General features: G+C 31.3%; 1 protein-coding gene across 1 annotated transcript; it reads left to right on the plus strand.

Annotated features, from left to right (window-relative positions):
• Window positions 1-15,840: 15,840 nt before the first annotated feature.
• Window positions 15,841-18,268, plus strand: LOC107926540 (protein DEHYDRATION-INDUCED 19 homolog 4). Its single transcript, XM_016857418.2, has 5 exons — window positions 15,841-16,229; window positions 16,324-16,472; window positions 16,839-16,916; window positions 17,235-17,494; window positions 17,974-18,268. Exons 1-5 carry the CDS (start codon window positions 16,148-16,150, stop codon window positions 18,080-18,082), a joined length of 678 nt encoding a protein of 225 aa, XP_016712907.2. The 5' UTR covers window positions 15,841-16,147; the 3' UTR covers window positions 18,083-18,268.
• The last annotated feature ends 174 nt before the right edge of the window (window positions 18,269-18,442 follow it).

An 18,442-nucleotide genomic window follows, 5' to 3' on the forward strand; every position in this document is an offset into this window, starting at 1 on the left:
ATAAATATATTAATTTCTCTACATGTTTTAAAATTTAAATTATTGTAATTTATGTCATTAAAGTCTCAATATTTCAGTATTATAATTTTCTATCGACTTAATTATTAGTTCGAGTGTTAAATGTCAAGCAATATTATTTGAATTAAATTAGACATGTTAGATCACAAATGGATTGATATACTAATCCAAACAAAGGGATTGAATCGACATCTAAGTGAATCACTTGAAAATCGAAATAAAATCTGCTCTTAAACTGATTAAATCAAATTTATAATATTTTTTTTATTTTTTTATTATTATTGAACTAAAATTTTAATCAAAATTCAACTATTAATTTAATTATTAAAACTTGAACGCCAACTCAAATATAAATATAACGTACATATTTAAAGTACTCGAAGCAAATTTCAAACACATGTATGGTGAATCGAGGACAAAATTAAAATATAAATTATACTTTTAGGATTTATGATGAAATTAACCGTAATAAACATATTACAGTAATTTTTTTTTTAAAAAAAAGCAATGTTTTGTTTAAAATCGTTTACAGTCTCAAAAAAAATTATATAGAAAAAAGTGAAAAAAATAAATTAATAACACTTTGTTTTTTTTTTAAATAATAATACATATTTGTCTATCACTATCGAAAGAATTCCTTAAATTTAAAACAAGCTTTCCTCATGTTTGTACCTACTACATAGATAATTTTTATCTAGCATTAAAAGAAAATAGTTTCATTAAATTTTATGAATTATTTTTACATGTTAAATCTAAGTTATATATTTGATGGCTACATAATATGCTGCTTGTGATCATATTTGAGCTAACATTTATAGTAAAAGCTGATAAAATAGCATGATTGATATTGTATTAATAACACTCTAATGACTTAATTAAAACATTTTGGAATTTGTAGACCAATTAAGAATCTGAATTATAATTTGGGGACATTTAGTATAATTAACTTATAATTAAAATATTTTAAATAAATTTAGGGTAAACTACATCCAATATCATTAAATTATTAGTAAATTTATGTTTTAGTTACTCAACTTTAAAAACTTACAAAATGGTCATTAAATTATTCAAAAATTTTCATTTAAGTCAATAGATTATTAAAATCGTGTTGTATGGCTTTTTTTATTTGCATATTTACGCCAATTGAAAGGTCACATTTCTCTTTTTTTCTATAATTCATTTTTTTTACGAAACTACTTTGAATGTAACAAACATGTGAATCATAATCCAAACAATTTTAGATCTAATGTATGTTATTCTACTTGTCAACATGTATTAATCCATCATATTTGATTTTTGAAATATCACTTGGCGTTTGCTAGCTAAATTTAAAAAAAAAAAACTTAACAGCATGTGACTTCATGAAAATTTTCAAATAATTTAATGATTTTTTAACTTTTTAAAATTGAATTACTAAAACATAAAATTACTAATAATTTAGTTACATTGGATAAAATTTACTCGTAAATTTATAGCAAAAAAACGAAATGATTTAACTTTATATGAAAAAAGGGAGGAAAATGAAAACTACTCCTAAAAGATCCAACTAAGTAACAACTAAGATGGCTGACACAACAAGTGTTAGAAGGGACCCACCAGCTAGCGAAAAAGACGGGACCCACTGACCTACTTTAGGTACCCACGTCAGCATAGAGCATCAAACGTTTCGTGTTGGATGAGGAACACGTGGTGCGGTCTCTTGTGGCTAAAGAGTGGGTCCCAAAATATACTAAAAAACAAAAAAGGGGAAAAACCAACGCTCAGAGATGGCGGGCCTACGCTTTTACAGTGTACGTGCGTCTCCTTTTAACACGTCCGTTTCCACCGAAGATTAAAAAAGAAAAGTTCCTAGTATGTTAAAAATACAAGTAGAGGGATTAAATGCTTATAGTCCCTGTATGTTTTGAAAATTAAGAATTTAATCCATGTGCTTATATTTCTAGGAATTTATTCTAACTATTTTTCATATTTTAAAATTAAGGTTCAACTATAAACACTATTATTTTTTGATTAAATTTGTTGCTAGTATTAATAGTTAGATTTAAATTTTGAAATCTGAATGATAGAATGACTTAATTTCTAGAAATACAAATATTATGACTAAATTCCTAATTTTTAAAAAATACATAAACTATATGCATTTTTTAACTAAATAAAAATTATTAATTACAATTTTGAATTTTTAAAAAACTTTGACTTCATTTTCGTCATGGATGGAAACTCAAAAAGAATTATCGAATTTGGATATCTTATTATTTTATTTAATAAATTTATAAGTTTTTTAATTATTATTTTTAAAATTTTATATTGGAATTAAAATATAAATTGAAACATTGATAATTAAGCTATTTTTATTAGATAAACTAGCCAAATACTAAATAATACGATTTTTTTTATCTCTAATTGAATTTCATCTTTAATTTTTTTTATCTTTTTGGTAATATTGAAATATACTTTTTGATAATATTATATTCAATCAATCAAATAATAGAATATTATGAACCCCGTATGTTGGTCTAATTATCAAGGTATTCACCGTCCCAAGTATGATCTAGGTTCAAGTTGCACTAGTCACATTATTGTTAGGACGAAAATTGATAAATCATTTTCTATATCTTAATTTATCAAAATATTATTCTCGTCAGATTTAAGATTCAATTTCACATGTACTTGTAATTGGATTAATGTCTTGATCTTTATAAAGCACAGTGACCATCAAATAAACTTCTTAGATTTCTGAAAATAAAGGGATATAATTCATAATTAGACCTATTAAAATTTTTAATCCACTTGTCCTACAAAAGGAGAAGGGGGTAAAAGAACAATAACAGAAAGTGTTAAGCATTAGTATAAAGACTGTTACGGTTGTTAGTTTGTTATAAATTCTGGTAATCAGTTTGATATGAAGTTGGTTAAGAACAGTCACTCTCATATGAGTATATAAACATAGTCAATGTATTCACTTAGGATAGAAGAAATATTGATTGAAAGGATTACTCAGTAGTTTATATTTTTCATACATTTTCTGCATAGTATCTAACATGGTATCAGAGCCTAACCTCCTGGTGTCGACGTTCGTTGCTGTTCTATGGCTAATTCACGAGATTTCACGTTCGTCGATCGTTCTACTTCGTCGTTTTCTAGTTCACGATTAATTCAAGCTTTTTCTCGTCACGACACAGTGAAATTAGATGAGAATAATTTTGTGCAGTGGCAGCAACATATCAGATTAATCACAGAAATATATGAGCTGCAAGGTTTTTTAGATAGTACTCTTCCTGCTCTGCCTAAGTTCGTGGCGTCTCCGGATGGTACTCTGACTTCAAATCCAGATGCAACTGTCTTTCTTCAACAAGATAAGCTTTTAGCCTCTTGGCTACTCTTTACCATTAACGTGTATTTATTATCTTAATTTACAGCCGCTAAAATAGTGTGTGATATCTGGACTACTGCCAATCAGCTGTTTGCTGCCTTTACCGGTGCTAAAATTTCACGAATTAAGCATGAGTTGCACATTTTAAAGGAAGGTGTGTTGATTGTTATCGAATTCATAGCCAAGGTTCAAAATACATGTGCCCTCATTGAGGCTTTTGGATCTATCATTTTGGAGGCTGAAAAGGTTAAAGTGATTCTCGCTGGTCTTCCGTCCGATTTTGATACGGTGTTGACTCTCGCATCATTTTCATCGGAGACACTTCCGTTTCAACGGTTGGTTGATGTGCTGATGGAATTTGAGACTCGTCAAACGCAAGTAATGCAAGACGTGCCGATGCATGCGAATTTGGCTGAAACTTCTCCGACTGTGACGGTGACCGAGTCTGCTCTACGTCCTAGGTGTGGTGGTCGCTTCTCTTCTGGCTCGTGTGGGTGCGATTTTATCTTCGGGTGTAGTGCCAAATATGCAGTCGATATGGTCATCCCGCTCAATGGTGTTTCTATTGATTCAACCGCGATTACGGCGGTCTGAGCGAGTCAACTCCGGTGCGGTTTCATTCCAGCCACACCGGTCAAATCATGCCTAGTAATCTTGCCTATGATGGACCTAGGTAGCATCTGGAGGTCGGACCGACTTTATGGGAAATGTGGTTGTCGTATTCAGCATTTGGATATAGGGTTTCCAATTGGAAGAACCCTAATTATTTTAGTGACGGTTGTACTTGGCCTCAGGCTGGCCCGCATGTGGTGTATGGCCTGTATGTACGGTCGCAAAGTGGACGTGAATACGGGAGTAATTTAGGCCGTGTATTTGGGTGTGATATGGAGCGCGGGTTTGGGCTTCCTTTTGGGCGTGATATGGAGCGCCAATTTGGGCCTCCTTTTGGGTGTAACTTGGGCCAACAATAGTTTGAGCTTGTTGCTGAGGTGCCCAGGCCAACTATTTCAAGCTAGCCGTTTGGGCTAAATAGTCCTAGTGGGCCGCATAATGGACAGGTTAATATTGGTCAAAATTTTGCACAGAATCCTTTTGAGCCCGTTGCTAATTATGTGGTCTTTGACACCTCTATGCGACATAATGGTCCTGAGGTTACGTGGCGGACTAAACCCCGAATTCTTGACTTTCGTGCATCTGATTTTTTAGCTGCCACATAGTATGACTCTAATTTTAATAACACTGATTCGTATGTTCTTGTGCCAGTAGGGACCTCGTCTTGGTATCCAGATTCAGGAGCCACTCATCATGTCTGTCAGAATACTTTTCGGTTAAATACGACAACTCCATGTTCAGGTACTTCTTCTTTGGTAATGAGAAATGGAACTTCTGCTAAAATTTTATCTATTGGTAATACGATTCTGCCTGCAACAAAGAAGTTATTACATATGTCTAATGTTTTGTGCGTGCCCAACATCCGGAAAAATCTTATGTCTGTGTCTCAGTTTGCTACTGACAATAATGTGTTTTTTGAATTTCATCCGTCTTATTGTGTTATTAATGACATCCAGACTCAGGAAATTTTGTTGCGGAACCAAGTGTGTGATGGTCTCTATCAGTTTTGGCCAGTACGTCAGTTTCATCTGATTCTAGTCCTGTTGTTCACAACATCGGGGTTCAAGACTATTCCTCTGTTGATGATATTTTTATTCTGTGGCATAACAGACTTGGTCATCGTTCTACTGCAGTTGTTAAACATGTTCTTGATAAGTGTCGAATTATTTCAAATAAAAAATGTCTTGATAATGTTTGTATTGCCTATCAGAAAGAGAAATCACGTAAATTTCCCTTTTTTACATTCTACTACCGAATATATGAAATTGTTTGAATTGGTTGTTTCCGATTTGTGGGGGCCAGCTCTTGTTTCCTATGGGGGCAATCTGTACTATGTTTCGTTTGTAAACATGTGTAGTCGGTTTACGTGGGTTTATTTGATTAAACGAAAGTCTCAAGCACTTGACTGTTTTCTTCAGTTTCAAAAAATAATTGTCACACAGTTTGGAAAGAAAATTAAAAAGTTTCAGAGTGACTGGGGTGGTAAGTTTCGTGCATTTACATCAGTTCTAACTAGTCATGAGATTCTTCATCAGGTTTTCTATCCACATACTTCAGAACAAAATAAGGTTGCTGAGTGTAAACACAGACATATTGTGGAAATCGGTCTTACATTCTTGGCCCAAGCTAATCTACCTATGGATTATTGGGGATATGCATTCTGCAGTGTTGTTTATCTTATTAATCGTCTACCTCATTCGATCCTAAAAGGTCAGTATCTGTATCAAAATCTTTATGGTCATGAGCCTACGTATGACCGCTTAAGGGTGTTTGGTTGTTATTGTTTTTCGTACTTACGTCATTTTGTGTCACACAAACTGGATTTTTGCTCTCAGCCATGTATGTTTCCAGGGTATAGCTCTCAATATAAGGGCTATCATTGTCTCACACCAGAGGGTAAGATTGTTATTTCTCGTCATGTTGTGTTTGATGAATATCAATTTTTGTTTCGCTTGTGTGCTCTACCCACTGTTCAGTCCTCTTTCAGATCTCCCACATATGTTCATGTTGGTCTAACCTCTTCCGTTCGGTTTACTGCAGAACCCAGCAACACCACTATCTCGTCACCGGCTGTACCTCTACCTCCTGCTCTAAACTACCATTTTGATCGATCTGTTTCGGTTGAGTTACCAAATAAGTGTCATCCCAGTCAGTCGTCTCAGTTGATTTATCGGCTGAATTTGGGAAAAATATAAGAGAGCGTTGTCTTTCATATTTGTCCACAGAAGCTAGTCCAGTCAATCGATCCAATGTGTCTCCAATTATTCATTCTCTTCCTGTAGGAAATATTCATGCTATGGGTACTCAGTCTAAGGCAGGAATTTTTAAGCCTAAGGCGTTGTCAGTTGATGTTGTAGATTTTGAGCCTCGATCTGTTGAGGAAGCTCTTGCTCATACGAAGTGGAAAAGTGTTGTGCAAGCTGAATTTGATGTTTTAATGGCCAACTCTACATGGGAACTGGTTTCTCTACCTCTTAGTCGGAAAGTAATTGGGTGCAAATGGATTTTCAAAATCAATAAGAATTCTTATGGGTCAGTTAATTATCGAAAAGCACAATTGGTAGCAAAATGATGCTTTCAGGTTCCTGGGTATGACTTCAAAGAAACATTTAGCCCAGTGGTCAAACCTGTTACGATCCGAACCATTTTATCTATTGCTGTATCTAATGGTTGGAACCTTTGTCAGGTTGATGTAAACAATACTTTTTTAAATAGAGACCTGACTGATGAAGTATTCATGCAGCGGCCTCCAAGATATGTTCAATATGGACTAAATTGTGAGCCTTTGGTGTACCGTCTAACGAAGGTTTTGTATGGATTATGGCAAGCTCCTCGTGCCTGGTTTGAAAAGTTGAAACAGTTTCTTATCTCTACCGGTTTTGTCATGTCTAAAGCTAATGCTTCATTGTTTGTTAAAGTTTCGACCAAATCCACTATTTATATATTAGTAGATGATATTATTATTACTGACAGTTCGAATGATGAAATAAGTTGTTTTGTTCAGCAACTACATACCGAGTTTTCTCTAAAAGATATTGGTGAGTTTCATTATTTTTTAGGGATTGAGGTCAATAGGTCTTTCACTAGCAGTCTGCACTTATGCCAGCACAAATACATTCGAGACTTTCTTGATATGAGTTCTCTGGATAATGCAAATAGTGTTCATACGCCAATGGTTAGCTCATTGACTTTGTCTAAGGATGAAAGTGATCGGCTTGTAGATCTTACTAAATACAGAAGTCTAGCTGCTGCTCTTCATTATTTGGTTCTAACTCGGTTAGATATTACCTATGCTGTAAATCGTGTCTGCCAGTTCATGCATGCATCTACTACAGTTCATTTGATAGCTTTGAAACGTATCCTGAGATATTTATATGGTACTATCACTCATGGGTTAGTTTTTCACCGATCTAATAGACTATCTTTGGTTGGATATGTTGATGCTAACTGGGGTATTGATTTTGATGATCGTCGATCTACTACAGGGTTTTGTGTCTACTTCAGTCATACACTTGTTTCATGGTGTTCTAAGAAACAACAAGTTGTGTCATGGTCCACAACAGAGGCTGAATATCGAAGTCTTGCTGCAGCCTTTACTGATATTGCGTGGTTAGCTTCTCTGTTAACAGAGTTACAAATTAGTTTTATTGATCCTCCTACAGTTTGGTGTGATAATTCAAATGCGGTAGCTGTTAGAGCTAATCCAGTCTTACACTATAAATTTAAACATGTTGAACTTGACCTGTTTTTTGTTTGCGAAAAGGTAGCTGATGGGTCTCTTGTTGTCGGTGAAGTGCCAGCATGTGATCAAGTTGCAGACATTCTCACTAAACCTTTGTTTGTCTTATTATTTGCTCGATTTCGAAGCTTACTTCAGGTCTTACCTATTAAGAAGTTAAGTGAATGTTAAACATTAGTATAAAGACTGTTACAATTGTTAGTTTGTTATAAAATCTGGTAATCAGTTTGATATGAAGTTGGTTAATAACAGTCACTGTCATATGAGTATATAAACATAGTCAATGTATTCACTCAAGATAGAAGAAATATTGATTGAAAGGATTACTCAGTAGTTTATCTTTTTTCATACATTTTCTGCATAATATCTAACAGAAAGGGACAAAGGGTACTTTGAAAATAGATCCACATATAAAGGTTTATACACTTATGGTACACTTTGCCAGCCTTGCAAAAATAGGCTGCTACTGCCACTTTGCCTAGTGTTTCGAGACAGAGACTGCTTGCATTTTGTACTTAAGTTTGATTTTGACATTCAATTTCAGACTTGAGGTTTTCTTGGTCTTGATTTGATATCTAAACTAAACAAAATTATGTGGCTCAATAAATATTTAACACGTGCTCTAGTAAAAAAATGTACTTAATTGAAACAAAAAAAACTTGAATATCAAATTGAATAAACTCAATAAAAATATTATGAAAGTCTTTATACTAAAATTTAGATTACACATTAAAACTAACTTTAGATGTCATATCGAATATTAAAATTAAACTTAGATATCAATTAATATATTAACAAAAAAAAATGCCATCAAATTTTAAAGTTCCTAAGTACTACTTTTTCTTTAAAACCCAATTTTTTTTTGAACCATTGAATGCCTCTAGTCTTTTGTTGTTTCAAAACCCATAGATTGCCAATCATTGTCTTGTTTTGTTTTCTCCAATGCCAAAAACTTAAACCCAAAGTGGGGGGCACTTCTTTGGATTTTTTCACTCTAAAATTTTCAAACTTCTTTTAAATTCTAATGGAAAAGACCTAAGTTACTTTAATAATTTGCACCATGTGAATAATAGGGTAAATTTATGGTTTTGGTTTTTCTTTTTTATGCTTAGAATTAAGGTTTAGTAATTATATTTTAATTTAATATTATTTGATCTTTATTTTTATGACGCTATTACTTTTTTTCCAAATAATTAATATTAAAAATTGTTTTTATTACAATGTTGACATGATCTTTTTAAATAGTGATCAACGTAATGAGTTACAATAATTTAAAAAGAATGAATTTTAACATTTTAATCGAAATAATTGTTGTTATAACTAATTGAACTAATTATGACAATGTAGATAAAAGCTTAAAATTAAAGTATAGACTAAATTTAAAATTTGAGCATAATCGTTTATGTTAAAATTAAAAATTTTAACTTATTGAATGCAAAGTGTAAAGGTATACACAAGGGACATATAAAGACCTTGGCTCGTTTAATAAATTTTTCATTTAATTTTGTCAAAATTTATGTAATTATAAATCAGTATAATAATAAAATTATATTTTAATCTATTTAAAATTTATAAATCAGATTTTAAAATGATATTCACAATATTTATTATCATAGCATGACATTATCCTTAGTGTGGTACAAAGCTAATGATGATGGGAGTTTGGAACTTTATGCATCATTTTGCGAACAGAATTTTTATGAATCAATTGGCATCCAATGTGCAAAATGAAGAATTGTGTAGTTCTTCATATTGCAATTCCTAAAAAGTGCATCAACTTTGGACTTTGTATTGGGTCCATATATATAAATAATTTTTAAGGTAAATTTTATGAAATTATTTCTAAAAAGTGTTTGTCCATTTAAATTGCACATGGGGTAATGTTAGTGAAGCAACCTGATTTTTGTACTTTCAAGTATTCCAAGAAAATGAATCATGAAAGAAAAAGAAACCCATTTTTTTAGCCATTTGTGCCTTTTTATAAGGGCCAATGCGTGTGGTTGGCATCTTATATAATCAAATGAAGAAGAAGAAAGAAAAAGGGTGCATTGGGAATGGGAAATGAGAAGGGGGGGGGGGGAGTGACATTATTGGATTTATCTCTAAGTCAACATCCATCATTGGATGGTGCCACTACCCACAACCTAGCTCCTTGTTAAATGAAAAAGAGAATTTTATGCAAAAACAATGGTTTGCATGCTAAGCCTAGTGGCTAGCTATCATCTTCATTCCTTGGTTGATTTCATGGATAAGTTTGATTCTAAAAAATAAATTATATTCAAGGTTATTAAATTATTAATAAATTTATATTTTATTCATTCAATTTTAAAAAGTTACAAAATAGTCATTAGATTATTTAAAAATTTTTATTTAAGTCACTGAACTGTTAAAATTATTATTTTATGATATTTTTTGTTCGCACCACCTGCACAAATTGAAAGCTTTCCTTTCTAATTTAGTTTTTTTTTTCCATAAAATAACTTTGAATATAATGAATTTATGAACTAAAATCCAAACAATTTGGAGTTCAATAGTTGGACTTTAACACTGTGTTTGGTTCAGTGTAATAAGTAATCCATTACACCCCGATTACGCGCCTATTACATTACGCCCCTATTCCGGCGTTTGGTTCGCTGTAATAGATATTACGCGCGTAATACAATCCCGATCTAATCCCCAAATTCCCTACTTTTCTATTCCCTTCCTAAATCCCAGATTACCTATTACGTCCGCCTTCCCTTCCCAACTCTCTGTTTTACCCTCCCTCCCTACCCGAAATCGACCTCCACCTTCTCCTTTTTCTGTCCCCATCATTTCTCCTCCCATTTCCCACTGCTTCATTTTTCCTCTCGGAGCACGTTTGGTTGTTGAATCTTACCGACGGCTGGGGTTCCTCTCCTTCGGAAATCCTTAACTCGAGACTAAAATCGCAAGGTAAGGATAATGGGTAATATATTTTGTTTTTCTTTTGTTTACTATGCTTTTGAGGTAGAGTATGTTTAGGTCTTAACAGTTCTCTATTTATGTTGATCGGAATTATTTGGGGTTAGCTTAAAATCACTACAAAGTTAAATGTCTCCATCTCTGCAAGTCCCCCCAATATATATATTTTTGCGAAAAATTTTGAACTTGGGAGAAGATATCTAATTCTTATAGATTGGTTTAGTTTTCTATATGGAATGGACATTGTTATCAGTATGGACATTCTTCTTCTTTGACTTCTCTTAATCTGTTTGGGTGTCGTATGCAATGGAACTTCTCTTAATCTATCTCGAATACAACTAAATAAAAATTCATATTTTTTCAACCATTCTTCTGAAAATTTATTTTGTTTGTTTTGCAGTATCTTTGAAGTGTAATGTTTTTTCTGGGTTTGATTAAATGGAGAAAAACAAGGATGATGATTATGGAGAGGAAGAAGATTCAGAGTATGTATTACTTGATCTTGAAGCTGTTCGTGGGCAGATTGACATCCCTCCAAATGCACCTTATACTCTTTCTGTAAGTTCTAAATTTCTGTATGTTACAAATTTGTTAAGGTTTTTTTTTTGGCAGTTATGTGAAAATTAGAATTTATAACTGAATGAGTATTTAGGAAGTTTAGTCTTGAATACATATGACAGATACAAATATTTTTAAAAAAACTAAGAACCCGAGAAGAAAGCTTTGCCTTTGGTTTTTGTTGCTCAATGTTCATTTTATATTTGTTAATTCATGAAACGAAAGCTCCCATATTTTTACTGGTCAGCTTATGAGGATTAGGGAATTTTAATGTGTTGATAGAGATCTTCATCTAGATATATAATACTAGCTATCCGTGTGATTGCTTTAACTATAGAGAACTTAATCTAGATAAACCTTGTTTAGATTATGTATGTACTTGCTTTGTACTTGTTGGATTTAATAAACATTTGATTCGGCAATCTGCATTTCAGCATTTATGGTGTTATATATTTATATAAAATTTGGCAAGTTTATAATTTGTATTATATAAAATTTCTTACATTTGCGTATTCATTTAGTTTGCAATATGATTAATCTTATTAAAAATCAACCTATATATGTTTTTGTTCTTTGATTGGAGCTCTGCATAGATGAATACGGATTTGATTTTGGTGTGTAATTGTAAGCTTCTAATTAATTGTTGAGCGATATTCTTGCCTGGAAATATTGCTTACTTGATTTACTGGTATTTTGCTGTCAGTTTTGAACAAGGTTTGATTGTTGTTTTTAACCCTTTTTTCTTTGATTTATCATATTGTGATGATCAGATTGTTACGAATGTCAGGGTTTGGATACGATGAATCCAATATTAATCATAGACAAAAAAATGAAGCTGGTGAGTTGTTAACTTTGCAAATCTTGCTATATTATTTAAATCAAGGTCAGTGTCAGATGTGGATCTGTACGTGACATGGATTTACCAAAATTTACTATGTTTTTCTCTATATTTGAAGGACCATTCCTCCACACTAGTGTCTGAATATGTTATGTATACGTAAAGAAACTGAAAAGTCCGAACAATATTAAATCTAGTATTTACCTTGAACAGCGAAGGTTCCAACTTCCAGGTTATTTATGTTTTGAAAAGTTTATTTCCTTGATGACCATATTTACTAAATATCTTAGGACTACCATTATTTATTTATTTATTAATGTTTATTGCTAGAAATTTTAAATGGTGTATGAATGTCTCTGTTATGCATGAGAATGACGTAAAGAATTCAGGAAGCCATAGACCGAATATGGTATTATAAATGGAAAATATTATCTAGAGATCATTTTCCAAATCATTATCATTCAAGTCTGGATAACTGGATAGGTATTCATATCTGACATTTGTTTCCAATTCCGGTAATATAAAAGTTTGCTTTGATTTGAACTAGGGATTTGGTGGTCCGCAATAGGCCTAAGCTATCGCTTTTATATTTGCTCTTTGATTTGAGCTTTAATAATCACCAACTGATTGCTGAGATGAGGGTTTTTTAATTCATGAAATTTTCATGTTTTAAGTTAATTTATTTTCCAAATTACAGATCGGAGAATATGAAGAAACAATTGGGACTTGCTTTGTTTTCTCTAAAGATGGTGAGCAATATTTCCTGTTATACTTACTTTGAGCTAAACCGGGACTTGGTTAACTTACTCCATCTTCTCTCTTTGTTATCATCTTCTTGCCCCTTGCATAGCGGAATAGCAAGTTACTTGTACAATCCAGGCATTCTTGTCGTGTTATTATTGTTTTTCTATGTCGTATTGCATTTAAGGTGTTATATAGTTTGTGACACGATAAATCCATGATAGATTTTGGCATGTTCGTGCATACATGTTGTGTTCCAGTAGTTGAACTTCAGTCCGTAACATAGGCTGCCTCTTCGTTTATTCTGTTTCTCAAACATTTTGCATTGCATGAATTAATAACTTGTGTGTGAAATTATGATTTACAGAAGCTTCACCTGTAGTACATGAAGAGACAGGTCCATCAGAGGCAAATCTCTTCTCAGGCAAATATATACTAGATCCAAATCAAGCTCCGAGAAAGCAAGTAAAACCGGTCGCTCGACTTCAGAAGATTCTCAAGTTCAGATTGTTACTCGACGAGGATGTTCAAGTCGAAACAAATTCCCAAAATAATTCAATTTTGTAAACTAGCAAACTCAAAATTTGTAGTTAAATGTTGATCCTTAACTTTGCAAGTAATTTAATGAAAATTTGAAAGTAATTTAATGAAATTCAAGCTTAGTTATGCTCTGAGGAAGAGTCCATATTTTTAAGCGATGGATCTTGTATATAAACTATTTCAGCAGATTGCGAATTATAATGCAGCAAATGTAACTTTTTAGTAATGAAGGTGTGATTGATCCGAATTATTTTAAATTGTATAAATTCATATAAGAAAATTTATTATTAAGAATTTTATGAAATTATATATTATTAAATTATATGTAATAATTATTATTTTAAATTATACAAATTCATAAAATATAATTTATTAGTTATAATTATTTTAAATTTTATTAAATCATATATTTTAATTAAAATATATTTAATATTAATTATTTCAAATTTTCTTTTATAGTATCATATATTATGATTTGAGTAAATTCATATAAGAATATTAATTATTAAGAATTTTATTAAATTATATATTTTAATTATAATATATTTAATAATAATTATGTTAATTTATATTTTACAGTATCATATATATTATGATTTGAGTAAATTCATATAAGAATATTAATTATTAAGAATTTTATTAAATTATATATTTTAATTATAATATATTTAATAATAATTATGTTAATTTATATTTTACAATATCATATATTATGAATATGATTTGAGTAAATTCATATAAGAATATTAATTATTAAGAATTTTATTAAATTATATATTTTAATTAAAATATATTTAATAATAATTATGTTTAAATATGATTAAATTATTTATTATTGATAATAATAATCTTATTAAAATTTAAATAACAATAACAATAATCATTTACCAAAACAAATTTATGCTAAGGGTATTCTAGTCATTTTAGTTTTTCCATTATGCTATTACACCTCTATTCCATTCAACCAAACACAAGATTACTATTACGCCTCTATTCCATTACATTCAACCAAACAGTTGATTTGCTATTACACCTCTATTCCATTACACATCTAATCCAATACAGCGAACCAAACGTGCCCTAAGAAAAACCTTAACAACCCAATGACTTGAATTTTTTTTGAATAATTTAGTAATTTAAATGAAAAATTTTAAATAGTTCAATGATTATTTTGTAACTTTCTGAAATTAAGTGACTAAAATATAAACTTACTAATAATTTAAAGACATTAAATATAGTTTACCCAATTTTTAAAATTCATTTTGACGAAAGGTTAATATGTCAGAAGTTTCTGTATTTTTGAAAACTTATAATATATTTGTTAAATTTGTTAGTGTGATATTTTAAAATTAAAAAAAAAACTTATTTGGTAATTATGTAATTAACAAATTGACGTTATAATTAACATGAATTTAATAAAGAAAAATTAATAAGGTTAACAGTTGGACCTAAATTTTAAAATTTAAAAAGTTGAGAGACTAAATTTTTAAAATATATATAAAGACCAAATTATAAAATTTTAAAGAGTATAAATACTTATAATATACTTTAACCAAAACGAAAGCTATAATAGTTTGAAAAGGCCAAACAATGTTAGAATCATTTTAACTGCTTGAACTGAAAGTTGGTGATTCAATCGGTTATGACATAAAATTAAATATTGTCCAAACAATTTTTAAAGAATCTCAATAATTTCAATAACCAATTGGTCCGATCAATTAATTGATTTAATCGAAAAAAATAATGAATTTTATTATTTTTAATTTTTTTTTAATGTTAGGATATTCAAATAATGGACATATAAATTGGTTTGGGGATATTATAATAGATATAAATTTGGGAATATAAATTTAATGTATTTCGATAGTTATTTAGTTTAACCTACTTTTTTATTGGATTTAAAATATTCAACGTTTATATTTGATATATGCTAATAATAGATTCGAGAATACAACCCTCCAAAAAACTTTCCAATACATGATTTTTTTTTTCAGAAAATTTGATTTCTCCAGTTGCTCTGATATATTTGAGAATTTGGTTCAATAAATAATAAATAAATTTCTCAAAAAAATGAAAAATAGAATTTAAATTCTCTTTAAAAAAAACCCGATAAAATGGTCAAGTCTATTAATTTTTAAAAAAATTAATTTAATAACAATTTATTCATAAAAAGGTATAAATTGAATAAAAACATTATGTTCAAGCTTAATATTTTTAAAAATTATTATTTTTGCCAAAATTTAAAAAATAATATTTTTGTCCGATTCTATAACAACATTCGTTGTCCCAAACCCCCAAAAGTAAAAATGACAGCTCCATTGGCAATGTGGACAGTCCAAAACGTTTATAAAACGCGTTTCAACTAATACCCAATCAAATTCGTACGTGACGTACTTACGTCCTCGCCCAGTAACGCAATCACAGCCAAGTGATTGTAAAAGTGGGGGTATTTTCACAATTCGGCTACAATTAAAGGGCAAAGTATGAAAATAAAATAAAAGAAAGGCAAAAAAGATTAAAAAAACAATTTGTTTCATAAAAGATAGCAGAAATTCGGTGGAGAGACTCTCTCTGTTATTCTTTTTTTCCCGATTGTTTCTTCCATCTTTTTAGGGTTTAATTTTATTTTTTTAATCTTGAAAATAATTTTGATAATTTTATGAAGCTTTTAGACATTTCATTTCAATAAATTTATCAAAAGATTTTCAAAAAGAAGAGAGACGAAAAAGATTCATAAATATTTGGATCAAAAAAGAAGAAGAAGTTGCTTTGTTTTCTCGAGAAAATGGAGTCAAATTCATGGAGCTTTCGATTCTCCCATTCTTCTTCTTCTTCGTCTTCGTCAAGGCGTCGTCAATCACGATCTGGTTAGTATTTTTGTTTCCGTTTGTTTCTCTGGAAATTTTAGAAATGGTTAGAACTTGTGATGAATTTTGAATTTTTTTGAATGTCGTTTTTTAGATCTGTTTCTAGGAGGAGGATATGAAGAAATTGACGGAGATGAGGATTTCAAGGCACAGTTTTTATGTCCATTTTGCGCTGAGGATTTCGACATTGTTGGACTTTGTTGCCATATCGATGAAGAACATCCTGTTGAAGCCAAAAACGGGGTACCCTTTTTTGCTTAATTTGTTTAATATAATCTGATTTATTATTACTCTTTTTTTTATGTTTTTGTTGATGAAATTTGTAATTTTCTTATAAGGTTTATTACAAAAAGAGATTGAAAATTTTGGGATTAACTTTATAAGAAATTTGATAATATTCGCAGCTATGTGTCTTGGTGAATTTCACTGCTGCTAGAGTGATAATTGAAATTTGCATTTTAAGCTGTTTAACTTTTAAAATAATTGTTTTAAGTTCTATGATTCTTTTTCCTTAATCCAATTGATGTGCATTGTAGGATATATGATGTTGCTTGAGTGTTGCTTATGAATTTTGCTTAATGTGTGTTTGGTTCGATGTTACGTTTTCAGGTGTGCCCAGTTTGTGCGAAGAGGGTCGGAATGGATATTGTCAGCCACATTACCATGCAACATGGGAATTTTCTTAAGATATCCTTTCTTTTTTTGGTCTATTTTGCCCAGTTCGGTTTAGTCGTTATCTCTCACTTACTTTTTATGTCGATGCTGGTTAAATAATACCAAATCCGTATAGACGTGACACGTGGTCCAAATATTTTATCTGTTTATTTTAGTAGGCTATACACTTTGACATGCTTTCATATTCATCATGTCCATGGTGGTCAACTACGCACACCATGGTGAGGGAGGGGCATTTATTAGCATTTGTACGTTTTAATTTCTTTTAGTTTAATTGTGAGTAAGCATGCCATGGTGAATGGTTTAGTTTATTCCTTGACTGGACATTACGTTCAGCGCAAGCGGAGATTACGCAAGGGTGGGTCCAATTTGACATTTTCGATGTTGAGAAAAGAGCTGCGAGAAGGAAATTTGCAGGCCCTTCTTGGGGGATCTTCATTTCTTCCTTCTCCCAATGTTGAAGCCGATCCGTTATTATCTTCATTTATGTTTAGTCCTCCCACAGGTGATGAGCCTTTAAGCTTGCAACCTCTTTCTATTGCCGAAGCAAGTGTGGTAAAGGAAAGTGGAAATAAAGAATTTCTGGGAAGGTATAAGTGCCGGTGTGATTTATATTTGCTATATTAGTCCACTTGTTTCTTTGTTTGGTCCCCAAAAAATGACTAGGCTTACTGGTAGTCCACTATGCTCCTTTGATTTAGTGAACAACTTCGAGCAAAGTCACTACGGCTCGGAAATGTCATGGCTTAAGTTAATTTGTTTTATTGTTATTATTCTTTCTGGTCAGTAGGTAGATAATCTCTAAATCATAGTGGTGTAGGCGTTGTTTCTTCATTTTATTTTATGTGTATAGGGATATGACATTCAAATACGTAGAAAAGCTTCAAAAAAAGGTGAACTTATCCATCTGAGACAGATTTCCATCTGAGTAACTTAGATCCCTACTGTCAATTGATGAACACATTAATCGTATTGGATGCATAGAGTCTGCTTGCTTTTTTGCGGTTGTCATTCAATCTCGTAAGTTATTAACCGGACCTAAGTTTCTAACGCTAGTTTATCTCGACAGAAAGCCTCAACAGTCCCAACTGTCGGACAAGGATCACGAGGAGAAAGCTAGAAGGTGCGAGTTCATCCAAGGACTGTTGATGTCCACTTTTCTTGACAATAACTTATAAGTTGATTGGGGGTGCATTTGTAGTGGTTATGCCAATATAATATTAGGTCTGAGAGAGAGTAAAGCATAAAGAAGACCTTCACCCTACCTCAGGAAAACAGTAAGCCGGTTAGATCCCCGGAACTTTATATATCTATTGTATTTAGAGCTTCTGTGCATAATGAAAAGATGGAAGAACTTTATCCTATATCTATGCTTTGCTTTTTATATACCATCGAAGATCTGAGTTTCCTGATATATAGCCACGAATATGCATAACGTTCTAAGAAAGAGTTGCATATATCTCATGTCAAATAATAATTGAATGTCCATGTCATTATCTGCAATTGGGGCTTTGTCTTGTGTTGAAAAGTAGGGGTTA

Source organism: Gossypium hirsutum, chromosome D09 (assembly GCF_007990345.1).
Source record: "Gossypium hirsutum isolate 1008001.06 chromosome D09, Gossypium_hirsutum_v2.1, whole genome shotgun sequence".
Lineage (NCBI taxonomy): Eukaryota > Viridiplantae > Streptophyta > Magnoliopsida > Malvales > Malvaceae > Gossypium > Gossypium hirsutum.